Source organism: Macaca mulatta, chromosome 16 (assembly GCF_049350105.2).
Source record: "Macaca mulatta isolate MMU2019108-1 chromosome 16, T2T-MMU8v2.0, whole genome shotgun sequence".
Lineage (NCBI taxonomy): Eukaryota > Metazoa > Chordata > Mammalia > Primates > Cercopithecidae > Macaca > Macaca mulatta.
This window is the reverse complement of record NC_133421.1, coordinates 82,884,035-82,896,709: the sequence shown is the minus strand read 5'-3', so window position 1 is coordinate 82,896,709 and position 12,675 is coordinate 82,884,035. Positions and strand designations below refer to the sequence as shown.

General features: G+C 46.4%; 3 protein-coding genes across 11 annotated transcripts in view; 1 reads left to right on the top strand and 2 right to left on the bottom strand.

The window, feature by feature from the left end:
- MTNAP1 (mitochondrial nucleoid associated protein 1) overlaps positions 1-8,180 on the bottom strand; it is a 17,270-nt gene extending 9,090 nt beyond the window's left edge. For 4 of the 7 annotated variants that reach the window (XR_013407154.1, XR_013407155.1, XM_015120224.3 and 1 more), the window contains exons 1-3: positions 7,804-7,846; positions 7,237-7,342; positions 3,629-5,151 (exon numbers count right to left, since the gene is read on the bottom strand). Coding sequence is in view for 5 of the 7 variants with exons in the window: in XM_015120224.3 (XP_014975710.3) it covers positions 3,629-5,144 (1,516 nt within the window). In the remaining 2 variants the exon portion in view is untranslated. Of the gene's footprint in view, positions 1-3,628; positions 5,152-7,236; positions 7,343-7,803 lie in introns of all 7 variants that reach the window. The other 3 variants (XM_002800584.4, XM_015120226.3, XM_001087438.5) reach the window with 3 other exon arrangements.
- The window catches only part of VCF1 (VCP nuclear cofactor family member 1), a 24,201-nt gene continuing 19,683 nt past the window's right edge, over positions 8,158-12,675 (top strand). For 2 of the 3 annotated variants that reach the window (XM_015120213.3, XM_001087084.5), the window contains exon 1: positions 8,212-8,460. In XM_015120213.3, coding sequence (XP_014975699.2) covers positions 8,240-8,460 — 221 coding nt within the window. In that variant the 5' untranslated portion in view covers positions 8,212-8,239. 3 annotated transcript variants of the gene reach the window in all.
- Positions 8,323-12,675, bottom strand: part of COG1 (component of oligomeric golgi complex 1) — a 37,979-nt gene continuing 33,626 nt past the window's right edge. The window contains 1 exon segment of the mRNA NM_001266362.1: positions 8,323-8,461. The gene's annotated coding sequence lies outside the window, so the exon portion shown is untranslated.

Below are 12,675 nucleotides of genomic sequence, written 5' to 3'. Positions count from 1 at the left end.
GGCCCTATGATGATTACAGCTTATTTACCGTCTGATACAGAAGTACCAAACTAAGCACAGCATTTATTAGTTACAGACTATAAGCAATAAAAGGGATTAAGATAGTTTTTCACCACTGTTTGGAAGGAACTTGTTACTGAAGAAAAAATTCTATTTTCCCTTCTATATCCTATCTCATAACCTGGGTAATTTAATGTTTCAAGTTACTATACCTTATTACTGTGTTCTTGGGACCTAACGGCGAAATGTATTAATAACATATCAAACAAGGTATTGACTTCTCTCTGTGGTCTTTAAACTCTACTTGAGGTTTACTGTTTGGGATAGTTAGTAATTAATACCTCCAGGTTCACCTGACTCTTCTACCTGTGGTCTTTAAGCTCTACTTCAGGTTCACTGTTTGGGATAGTTAGTAGAGTCAGACGAACCTGGATTTGAATCCTGATTCTGTCACTTACTGCATGAACATGGGCAAGTCACTTAAGATGTCTGAAGCTCAGGTCAGGCACGGTAGCTCACGCCTGCAATCCCAGCACTTTGGGAAGCCGAGGCGGGCAGATTACCTGAGGTCAGGCGTTCGAGACCAGGCTGGCCAACATGGCGAAACCCCGTCTCTACTAAGAAGTACAAAAAAAAAAAAAAATTAGCTGGGCGCGGTGGCAGGCGCCTGTAATCCCAGCTATTGGGGAGGCTGAGGCAGGAGAATCGCTTGAACCTGGGAGGCGGAGGTTGCAGTGAGCCATGATCGCACCATTGCACTCCAGCCTGGGAGACAGAGCAAGACTCCATCTCAAAAAAAAAAAAAAAAAAAAGATGTCTGATGCTCAGATTCCTTATGAGGAATAAGAAGGTGCGACAGTGGTGTCACCTCCGAGCTGTTAAGAGGGTTAAATGAGATAATGTATCTAGCATAATGATAGTCATAGTCAACACAGATAAGCGTCAGGTCCCTCCCTTTTTTTCCTCTAAAATGAAAAGTATGCATCAGGGACATTCCTAAGCACTATAAAATATAGTACAGAAAATACACAAGTCCTTCAGCTTGCTAGAGAGATTTATCATGGGGGGAGTGTGTGCATTTGCAATTGAAAAACACACAGAAGGCTGGGCATAGTGGTTCACGCCTGTAATCCCAGCACTTTGGGAGGTTGAGGTGGGCAGATCACCTGAGGTCACAAGTTCGAGACCAGCCTGACCAACATGGAGAAACCCCACCTCTACTAAAAATACAAAATTAGCCGGGTGTGGTGGCGCATACCTGTAGTCCCAGCTACTTGGGAGGCTGAGGCAGGAGAATCGCTTGAACCCAGGAGGCAGAGGTAAGCAGAGATTGCGCCATTGCACTCCAGCCTGGGCAACAAGAGCAAAACTCCGTCTCAAAAAACAAACCAAAATACAAAAACCCCTACACAGAAAAGAATGGCACTACAACAAACGTGGTTTTAGTTACGGTGTATTTTCTACAACATGATTTAGTGGAAAGGATTAAACTAGGCCTCAGGAAACTAGGTGCTCCTTGCAGCTCTACTATTTATTGGCAACACAAAGTTGGACAAATCACTTATTCTCTCTGTACCCGTTGCATCATCTACAAAATAGGGATAAATTCACTCTGCCCACCTCTCAGAGTTGTGTGGCCAGAATAAAAATACAGATAGAGGCACTCTGAAAACCACATAGCAACACAAATGTTAATATAATTAAATGTGTTTATTACGGAGAAGGGGCTTGACTTTGTGACTACAACTTTGTACAAAAAAAATGTAGACGTTAGGCCTGTTTATAGAAGGTAGTTAAAGAAAATGTAGCTTTGGGCTAGCAATGTTCTGTTCTTTTTTTTTTTTTTGAGACGGAGTCTCGCTCTGTCGCCCAGGCTGGAGTGCAGTGGCCGGATCTCAGCTCACTGCAAGCTCCGCCTCCCGGGTTTACGCCATTCTCCAACCTCAGCCTCCCGAGTAGCTGGGACTACAGGTGCCCGCCACCACACCCGGCTAATTTTTTGTATTTTTTAGTAGAGACGGGGTTTCACCGTATTAGCCAGGATGGTCTCGATCTCCTGACCTTGTGATCCACCTGTCTCGGCCTCCCAAAGTGCTGGGATTACAGGCTTGAGCCACCATGCCCGGCCAATGTTCTGTTCTTAGTACACATCCATTTCGAGACCAGGCAAATAGAGGTTTAGTGAATATGACATCATTTGCAAAATCTACCAGAGGAGAAAACAATTTCCCTTTAGGAACAGATAATATCAGTTTTTCTCTTGCAAACCTGTTCTGAGTTGTTACAGGTCTCCTGTCAAAACAAGCATGAAAGCACCAATGACCACTACACAAGAGAGGTATGCTACTTTACAATAACCCTGCCCCTAGAAAAACTTCAGAAATGTTATGTATTTTAACTAGAGAGGTGGTCTAATAACTAAAGATGAGATTCAACAGAGAAAAGCAAAGATATTTCAAATGACTGTCAGGAACTTCCTGGCTCCTTGGGCCTTGGTCTTCCCTCCTGTTAACCTATTCCAGCCATCAGCAAGGAGCCTCTAGGAAGCTTCTGAAGAGTTTGATTCATAATCAAGGTGAGTTTCAATGTTCAGCCTTTCGCCCCAAGTCCTTCTTACCTCATCTCTCCTGTTTCCAGGCTCAATCACTGGTTTTACTCTTGGGTCCTAGCCTTTGTGGCCTACATTTTTTTGTTTTTGGCCACATCCTCTATTTCTGGTCCTTGATCGTCACTGTTCATTTCCTGAGCCTCCACTTCCACTTACCTGCCTTGCTTGCCCTTCTTACCTGGCTAGTTTTACCTGTGTCCTACCACCTGCATCCTACTTTGCTACTCTAAATTCCTAGATGTTGCATTTGCCTGAAACCTAGAACCCATTTCTTGTCCTGTAAACTTAGAACCTATTTCTTGTACAACCTGGTCCTGACTGGATTCTCAACACAGTGCTTATTCTATCTAGCTGAATTTTGAAGTCTTTATGTTTTTCTCGAGTCTGTTTACCCATCCAGTTTCTACCGGACATGCCTCTTCTCAATGCAGAAACTCAACTGCTTTCATTATAGCCAGCCTGCCCTAGTGTAATCTTCAACTCTTAGGGGAGAGGAAAAGAGAGGGATAAACCACCACTACTGACCCTGAAGCAAGAAGTAATGTTTTCAGGACAATTTTTTTTTTTTTTTTTTTTTTTGAGACAGGGTCTCACTCCCGTCGCCCAGGCTGCAGTGAAGTGGCCCATACCTGGCTCATTGCAGCCCTGACTTCCAGGGCTCAGGTGATCCTCCCACTTTAGCCTCTCAAATAGCTGAGACTACAGGTGCGCCACCACACCCAGCAAATTTTTTGTATTCTTAGTAGAGATGGGGTTTTCCCATGTTGCCCAGGCTGGTCTCGACTCCTGAAATCAAGTGATCCACCTGCCTTGGCCTCTGCCTCCCAAAGTGCTTAGATTACAGGTGTGAACCACTGCACCCAGCCTCTTTCAGGGCAACTTTATGTGCAGTCTACTGGCATGCCTAGGTGAAAATAAACTGAATGACTGAAAATGTTGGTATCTTGACCCTTATACATTCAAAAGGCAGAGAAAGCATTTTGGATGGGACAGATGGCAAGTGAAAATAAGCTTGCTTACCTTGTGAGAGTCTTTCCCCCTGGGGAGTCGTAAGTTGTGGCTTCTGGGCCACTGCATTCCAACGCTGAGGCTTCCCTGGCAACACCCCTAGTCCAAGGTAACCAGGATAGAGCTCTGGAAACCACTCCAGTCCCACACAGCTGAGAAGGGTCTTCCTGCCAGCAGCTGCAGCATGATTGGTGAAGGGGCTCTGAGGAGTGTGATGCTGGGCTGAACATAAAGGACTCTGGCACCTAGTGTGTGATGCTTGGAACGGACTATCAGATTTGGGCTCCAGAGACACCTGTTCCTCGGGACTCTCCGTTAATGCCTTTACATCAGGGACACGATTATGATTCCAGGCTTCTGCTTTCTCTTCTGGAAGAAATTTTGTAGCTAGAGAAGCAAGACTTTGACTACTTGACTGCGATACAGAATGAAACTCGTAAGTTGTCTCCCTTGGAATGAACAAACTTAAATGTGGTCCTTCTCCTTGAGACTTCTTTTCTGTGACTGAATCATTGGTGTTGAAGTTCTCACAGCTATGGCTCATGACAGTCCGTTCCTGCTTTTCTGTTGCAGACACACTTTTCTCTGCATTTCCTTTGCTCCCACACGTCTCTACTCCAAGAGTAAGTCCTTTCTCTTGTTTCTCCGTGACTTGGATTTTACCCAATGAGCTCATTTTAAGGCTTAAAATGAGTGATTCTGTGTTCTTTTCTGGAGTCTCAGTAACTGTAACATCAGTAGGGACTCCTGAGAGGTGATCCCTGCCTTTGGAATCTCTCTCATTGCTTAATAATGATATTCTTACCCTTTTAACCTCATCACTGACATTCTTTGGAGAAATATGACAATCACCAGTAGGCACGTCTAGTAATTTTACTAGAAGTTCCTGTCTTTGGGGATCAATTTTGTCCAATTTCAGATCACCAGAGGTAGTTTGTACATCATTAGGTACAGTTGAGGAATATTTTCTATCTTGATTTGACAAAGAAGGTTCTATTGAGCCAACCAGTAAAGACGCTCCAGCTTCTGAAGGATTACGTTGACTTTCTCCGAATTTAGACAAATCTTTGGCAAGTTCTCTTTTAGGAGAGGTTTTCTCTGATGCATAAAACTGAGCCTTGGTTTCTTCTTGGAAAGTAGTCTTTGGCTTAGTATTTTTTAACATTTTGAAGGACGGTTGGGTTGGATTCTTGATGTCTTTATCTGCCTTTGTAGTAGTTGCTCTTTCCAAACCAACAGCTGGTAGTGGAAAGGTCTTCACTGTCTGTTCTGGTTTGTCCATCATCAACTTAGAATTTCTTTCTTCATTCTCTGTCTCTAACTCTTTCCCTTTAGCTTTAATTAAATCTTTGATTGGCCCTTTCATTTTTTTAGCACGTGGGAGTGTAGCTGGCTTGGACTGATGAACTTTTTGATCAGTAGGTATGGTTGATCCTATCATCTTACAGTATGGCAAGTGAGATTTTAATCGTTTAAATGGCTTCTTACAATAAGGACACACTTCCATTCTGGGTGGATTATCACTCATCCTATTCCTGAAAAATGTAAATGTGAGATTATGAGAAGCACATAGTTTGTAAACATCAATATTTTACTTATGTGTTGTATCTTTTAAATTCATTTGGAACAAGCTAGATGTTTGCTACTTAAGGTTACAGCAAGTCAACTAGTCATTACATGAGGATAAAAAATTGTTTAAAAACCCATAAACATGTTATTCAAGGACAGAATGGTAAAGAATAAAAAACTTAGGCCAGGAACCAAAGGTTATTTATTTATTTATTTTGGAGACAGAGTCTCGTTCTGTCACCCAGACTGGAGTGCAGTGGCACAATATCTGCTCACTGCAAACTCTGCCTCCCAGCATCAAGCAATTCTCTTATCTCAGCCTCCCAAGTAGTTGGGACTACAGGGGCATGCTACCACGCCTGGCTAATTTTTTGTATTTTAGTAAAGACGGGGTTTCACTGTGTCCGTGTTGCCCAGACTGGTCTTGAACTCCTGAGCTCTGGCAATCCACCCGCCTCGGCCTCCTAAAGTGCTGGGATTACACGCGTGAGCTACCACGCCTGCACCCGGCCAAAGGTTACTGATTACAGCACAGGTTTCCAAAGTGATATATGGAATATCCATTAGGGTGCAAGAAGAAAATATTAGAAAATATTAGAATTCCCACAATCTAAGAATGAGAAATGAAGCTCTACTAACATTTAGTTAGTAATATGCATATATATACACACACACGGATATACACAAAATGTATGTATAATGTACAAATATATACATGGTAAGAACACAGTCCTATTTTTCACCTATATTTGAGATGGAGTCTCACTCTGTCACCAAGCTGGAGTGCAGTCTTGGCTCACTGAAACCTCCATTTCCCGGGTTCAAGTGATTGTCCTGCCTCAGCCTCCCGAGTAGCTGGGACTATAGGCACACGCCACTACGCCCAGCTAATTTTTGTATTTTTAGTAGAGACGGGGTTTCACCATGTTGGCCAGGATGGTCTTGATGTCCTGACTTTGTGATCCGCCCGCCCTGGCTTCCCAAAGTACTGGGATTACAGGTGTGAGCCACCACGCCTGGCCTACTAATAGTTTCTAGTACAACAGATTACTGGCAAATTAGTTTGACATCTTTGTTAAATATATACCATGTAAAAAATTTTAAAAAACATTTATACCATGTATATTTGTACCTGTTACTCTTTAGAGTCCAGAAAAGAAAATGTTTAATTCCAATGTTTAGTTGAAAGTTATTTCCTTTCTACATCTCTTGTTCTTTCTATAAAGTTCCAGAGGGCAAGAAACCTATCTATCCTGCACACAGCTAGCACTGAGCCTGGCATACAATATTTGCTCACTAATTCTTTAGATATAAATGATTAAATATTATTCAGTACTACAACTGGTAATATCTCTGACCACCAACGAGATTAAAAAAGGTGACTGAAACCATTCACAAAACAGACACAATTTTGACCAACCCATTCATTAAAGCAACCAACTCACCTTATCCTGTACGAAGTCATTCAAAACAAAACTGTTTTCTGCCAACAGATTACAGTAATCATTCTTACTTTGTTGTTGTTCGGTCTTTTTTTTTTGAGATGGAGTCTCGCTCTGTCACTCAAGCTGGAGTGCAGTGGCACGATCTCGGCTCACTGCAACCTCAGCCTCCCCAGTGGCTAGGATTACTGGGATTACGGGCCTGGGCCACCACGCCCAGCTAATTTTAGTATTTTTAGTAGAGACGGGGTTTCACCATGTTGGCCAGGCTGGTCTCGAACTCCTGACCTCAGGTGATCTACCCGCCTCGGTCTCCCAAAGTGCTGGGATTACAGGCGTGAGCCACCGCGCCCGGCTTGCTGGGATTACAGGCGTGAGCCATCAGTCTTTCTTTGTTTGGAGGTACACACTAACAGGATGAAAGCCACAGACTGTTTATTTACAAAAATACACACAAATGAAGCCAGTCCATGGACCTTCGGCTAATAACGTTAGAAAGGGCATGACACCTGCTAGACGTTTCTGCCTCCACTCCACCTCACACTCAATCCTACTTGAAACATCTCGGTACATTCCCAGGGTAACGTCTATATGTGGCTGTTTACTTACTCGAGCTCCTCTAGGAGGATGCTAGTTTTGCGGGTGCTTCTCCCGGATCCCCATTCTTCCCCGATCACCGTTCCCGAGTGTGGCAGAATGAAACGTGAATGTCAGCCTGTGTAAGACACGATGAGACAGGTGACTTGGCAGCACGCGCAGTGAGTAAATGCGGCACGGTACTGAATCAAAAACAAACAGGTTCCGGAAAGCAGAGAGTTAAGACCTCCCAAGCCTCTGGGCTCAAGGAGGACCTCAACAGTTCCACTAATCCTCGCCCTCACCTCCGGCGCTCCTCAGCCACCTTTCCCTCCTCCGGCCGCGTTACCAGCCTGCCCACCTCCCCGCACCCTTCCTTTCCCTGAAAGCTGTTCTGATTCTGCCAGCGAAGTGGATGGGGTCGGCCTGGCAGATTCTGGGTCAGGCACCGGCGTTCCCGCAGCCCCACCGAGGGGTTCCTCCTGCGGTTCCAGGAAGACCCTCCGCCGGCACCCGATTCCCTCCCCTCTCCGCTCAGGACAGTCTTCCCCAGACCTAGAACGTGGGTCGCGGAACACAACCCCGCCCTTGGAAGCTCACCTCACAGGACCGTCCTCACCTCGGAAGACCCGAAAGCCCAGGCGGCCTCGGCGGGAAGCCCCCCCAGGGAAGCCCCCCAAGCGCCTGCCCAACCCCCGGCCAGGAAACCGCGTCAGGCTGTCTGCACCACTGCCGGATAGGTCCGCCTATTTTTAAAAATGTTACCTCACACGGATTCAACTCAAATACTTGTATGATATTATTATGACATAATTGAGTTTATTTGAAACCTGGCTTGACTTTCATACCGTACCCTCCGTTGGCTGTGAACAGGCGAGTGCTTCCGCCACCCCAGGGGAGGTCCTTTCTCCCAGAAGCTCCTAGTCGCTCCTCCCCCTCCGAGCCCGCCTCTTCCCGTGGGCGGGGTTACCGGTCGGCGCGGTTGGGATCGTGCCACTGCGCAGCCGCGAGAGGGCGGTACCACGGCGGCAGCGACATGGGGGGGCGCGGAGCAGACGCCGGAAGTAGCGGTGGTACGGGTCCGACTGAGGGGTACTCGCCACCGGCTGCGTCCACCCGAGCGGCTGCGAGAGCTAAGGCCCGAGGGGGTGGGCGTGGCGGCCGCCGAAACACAACCCCCTCTGTTCCCTCTTCTCGCGGAGCGGCGCAGCGTAGCTTCCCTCCGCCAGCTGCCATGAGCGAGCGCCTCCGTCCCAGGTGAGAGGGAAGGGACCCCCTTTCCACTCGTCGCCTGAGGATTTGGGAGATGGAGCCGAGGGGGCGCGCGAAATGGGGGTCGGAGCAAGTGTGGACCCGGCGGGGCTCCCTGTGGGGTCCACTGAGGGCCGGGGGAGTAGGGGAGAGGGATGCGCGAGTGATCGGATGCTTGGTTCCTGTGGGTAGCTGGAAGGTGACTCTCCGGGGTCCAGGTCTCCCGCCCCTCCATCTTTTTACTCCCCTATCGTTTCCTATTTGGAACGAAGTGTGATCGGTCCCGGAAGAGAGACAGTGGCCCTAAAGCTTCCCTGTCCTAAATTTAGGAGGGTGGGGGGATGGGAGAAACGTCTCATCTTGGAGAGGGGGCCCCCTCAGGCTTTTGTGAGGGCACCGGGCGGGGAGCTGCCGGCTCCCCAAGGTCAGAAAGAAAGGTTGGGCTTAACCCCGCAGCAGGGAAAGATTAGGTTAGACCGAAGAACTTGTGCTATGAACGGTTGTGAACACAGAAGGGCAGATGACCAAGGCGGGTTATGGATCCTCTCTTGACTGTAGCATTAAGAACAAGCTGGATTCTAAACTGTTTGGATGCGGGGCCGTTTGATTCCGAAGGCGGGAGGTAGGATTTTGTCGCGATGCACTCGCTACCTTCCCAAGGGAGCCTGGCCCTTAAATTAGGAGTTCTATGCTTGACATGTACTCCTAGAGTCCCGACTAAGTTGGGATTTCTTAATTTTTTTCTCCCTCTTAATTTCCTCTGCAAGAATGTGTGGAGGAGAAAGTTGGGAAGGGTTACCTCAGAATGCTCTTCATGTTCCGGTCTTTCCACAAGGATCCTTCTCTGAAATAGTTATTTCACGGGATTGAAGTTCTCAGAAGTATCCTGAGTTTATTTGGTCCCATGGTGGAAACCTCGGGTTCCCCAAGCTGCTGCATGGGATTATTGATTTGGGTCATGTAGCAAGTGGAGCATAAAGCCTCTCGTTGTATAGAAAAGAAGAGTGGACTAAATTTGAAATTGGGGGCCCAATTACAGACATGCTATCGGAATTAGGAACAAGAGCTTTAGATATAGCTTTAGATACTGACCCGACTGCCATGTTATTCTTCCCCAAACCCAGTTTATACTTACGATATTCTCTTGGGGTGTCTCACATATCTGAAGAAAAATCGAAATATTTCCTACAAATAAAAATTCGACTGTACACAACTAATCTGAATGCATTTATACTGGTAGTAGATTCCTTTTATCAAGTACACAAATAATCTCAACATGTTTTAAATAAGTTATTTGATTTGGACAGGCTTTTCTTGCCAGTGTTTAATGGAGTATGATGGGCCAGCTCTGCCAGCTCTAGGACGGTCTAAGATGGTGGTTTTTCGGCTGGGCGCGGTGGCTCAGGCCTGTGATCCCAGCACTTTGGGAGGCCGAGGCCGGTGGATCACCTGAGGTCAGGAGTTCGAGATCACCCTGGCCAACATGGTGAAACTCCGTCTCTACTAAAAATTCAAAAAAATTAGTCGGGCCTGTTAGCGGGCGCCTTAATCCCAGTTACTTGGGAGGCTAAGGCGGAATCGCTTGAACCCGGAAGGCGGAGGTTGCGGTGAGCCGAGATCATTGCACTCCAACCTGGGCAACAAAAGCGAAACTTCATCTCAAAAAAAAAAAAAAAAAGATGGTTTTTCAGGCTGTCACACAATAGATTGGATAGCCGCAGAGAGGTGGGTGTGTGGTGAGGGAGTCCCTGCTTATTGATTGATTGGTTGATTGATTGACTGATTGATTGATTGACAGAGTCTCACTCTGTCGACCAGGCTGGAGTGCAGTGGCCCCGTCATGCCTCACTGCAGCCTCAACCTCCCAGGCTCAGGTAATGCTCCCATGTCAGCCTCCTGAGTAACTGGACCACAGATGTGAGCTATCACACCCAGCTAACCTTTGTATTTTTGGTAGAGATGGGGTTTCACCATACTGCCCAGGCTGGTCTTGAACTCCTGGGCTCAAGGAATCCACCCATCTTGGCCTCCCAAAGTGCTGGGATTACAAATGTGAGCCACCTCACCAGACTGGGAGTCCCTGCTTCAACAAATCCTTTATCTCTTATATAGAGAGTATTTTTCTACAGTAAGAAAGAAAGAGTTCTGTCACTTTTAAAAATAAAGTTTGAAAACCACTAGTTTCCATACTGTTTTTGTTTGTTTGTTTTGAGACGGAGTCTTGCTGTGTTGGCGAGGCTGGAGTGCAGTGGTGCAACCTCGGCTCACTGCAACCTCCACCTCCTGGGTTGAAGCAGTTCTCCTGCCTCAGCCTCCCAAGTAGCTGGGATTACAGGCACGAGCCACCACGCCCTGCTGTTTTGTATTTTTAGTAGAGACGGGTTTCACCATGTGGGCCAGGCTGGTTTCGAACTCCTGACCTCAAGTGATCTGCCTGCCTCGGCCTCCCAAAGTGCTGGGATTACAGGTGTCGGTCACTGTGCCCAGCTCATACTCTTTTTTTTTTTTTTTTTGAGACGGAGTCTCGCTCTGTCGCCCAGCCCAGGCTGGAGTGCAGTGGCGCGATCTCGGCTCACTGCAAGCTCCGCCTCCCAAGTTCACGCCATTCTCCTGCCTCAGCCTCCCGAGTAGCTGGGACTACAGGCGCCCACAACCGCGCCCGGCTAATTTTTTGTAATTTTTAGTAGAGACGGGGTTTCACCGTGGTCTCAATCTCCTGACCTTGTGATCCGCCCGCCTCGGCCTCCCAAAGTGCTGGGATTACAGGCGTGAGCCACCGCGCCCGGCCCCAGCTCATACTCTTAAGATTATTTCTATGCCCAGTCTCTAGGAGATGACAGGAAGGTTGGAGAGAAATGAAATGATGCAATGTGATGGAATCAGCCATCGTTAGAAGTAGCAGATGCTAACTGGTAATCTGCACCTAGATGGTTAGGGGAGAATATAATCAGTTATAGGGGTACCTGCTAAAATTATAACCTGGTCTGTGGCATTAATGCCAAAAACTGTAATCTGATTGATTGAACCGATAGGGATGAGCATGAAGCTGTAATCTTGCCAGTTGTTAACATCATTATCGAAAGCAGAATGTTTCAAGGATGAGATCTGCTAAGAGCCTAGAAAAAGGCAAATAAAGAACAGGTAGAACTCTTTCTTAATCTGGTACCATCCAAAGGAGAAGGCCACCAACAGGCCAAAGAGATTATTCTGGTACTTTGCGAGATCAAGTGATTTATGAGGCAGGGATATTTCATGTGACTGTCCCGGAGATTAGTTGAAATCCACAAAACAGTCTCATCTTTTTTTTGTTCTTACACTTCCTCTGCCATGCAACCTCCTTGACCTTCATAGTCTTGTCCCTGGAAAGATCTATCCCCCATTATAAATGAGGAGATAGCAAATTTTGATCAGGCTCATAAGTTTGGTTAGAGTGACTCAGCAGCCCAAAGCCCAATCAGCTGTTGGCACGCTGATAAAATGAGTGTGTGAGGACCAGCAGCTGCTACTTATTCGATGAGTTTCTCTTTGGGTGTCAACTGGCCTCCCAGCGGACGTTGCTTTGCCTCTGCAGAACACTCCCACGCAAATTCTCTGATCATATTAGGATGAAATTAGCAGTTTCTTGATTCAAATTTATGATAAAAGCACATCTGTTTAGTGATTATTAAAACCTGGTATTCATCTTTTTTTTTTTAACCTCCATCTACTTCAGAGTAATGTGCAGCTAAGATCTGATCTCCTAAGAGAAAGGTAGGGAGCAGAAATGATGTCTTAGAATGAGGTAAATTACATAGCCCAGTGCAGGATGGTTGAAGCTTTATCAGAACCACACACTCTTTATTATTCCAAACTTAAACTAGGATCCATACTCATTATTAAAGTTAGACCTATTCAGAATGTTGCAGAGTACGGAGAATTGAGCTCAGGGTGATCATTTATTTTCTCCAGTATTGAGACCTCAACTCAAAACCTGTAGGATTAAAGGCCTGCCACTGTAAGCCACGCTACTCTTATAGAAAGTGTATAATTATATAGAAGACACTATATCCTCCAATTGTACCTGCTTTCCAAAAGCTGTGTGTCCACACCAGCCTTTTGTCTCTCATCTATAGAAAGCTGAAACTTTAAGGGTTTTTTAATAGGTGCTGCTGCCATGTACATACAGACCTCTAGCCTGTGCTGCTGGGAGAACGTTCTGCAGTGACGGGAATGTCCTTTATC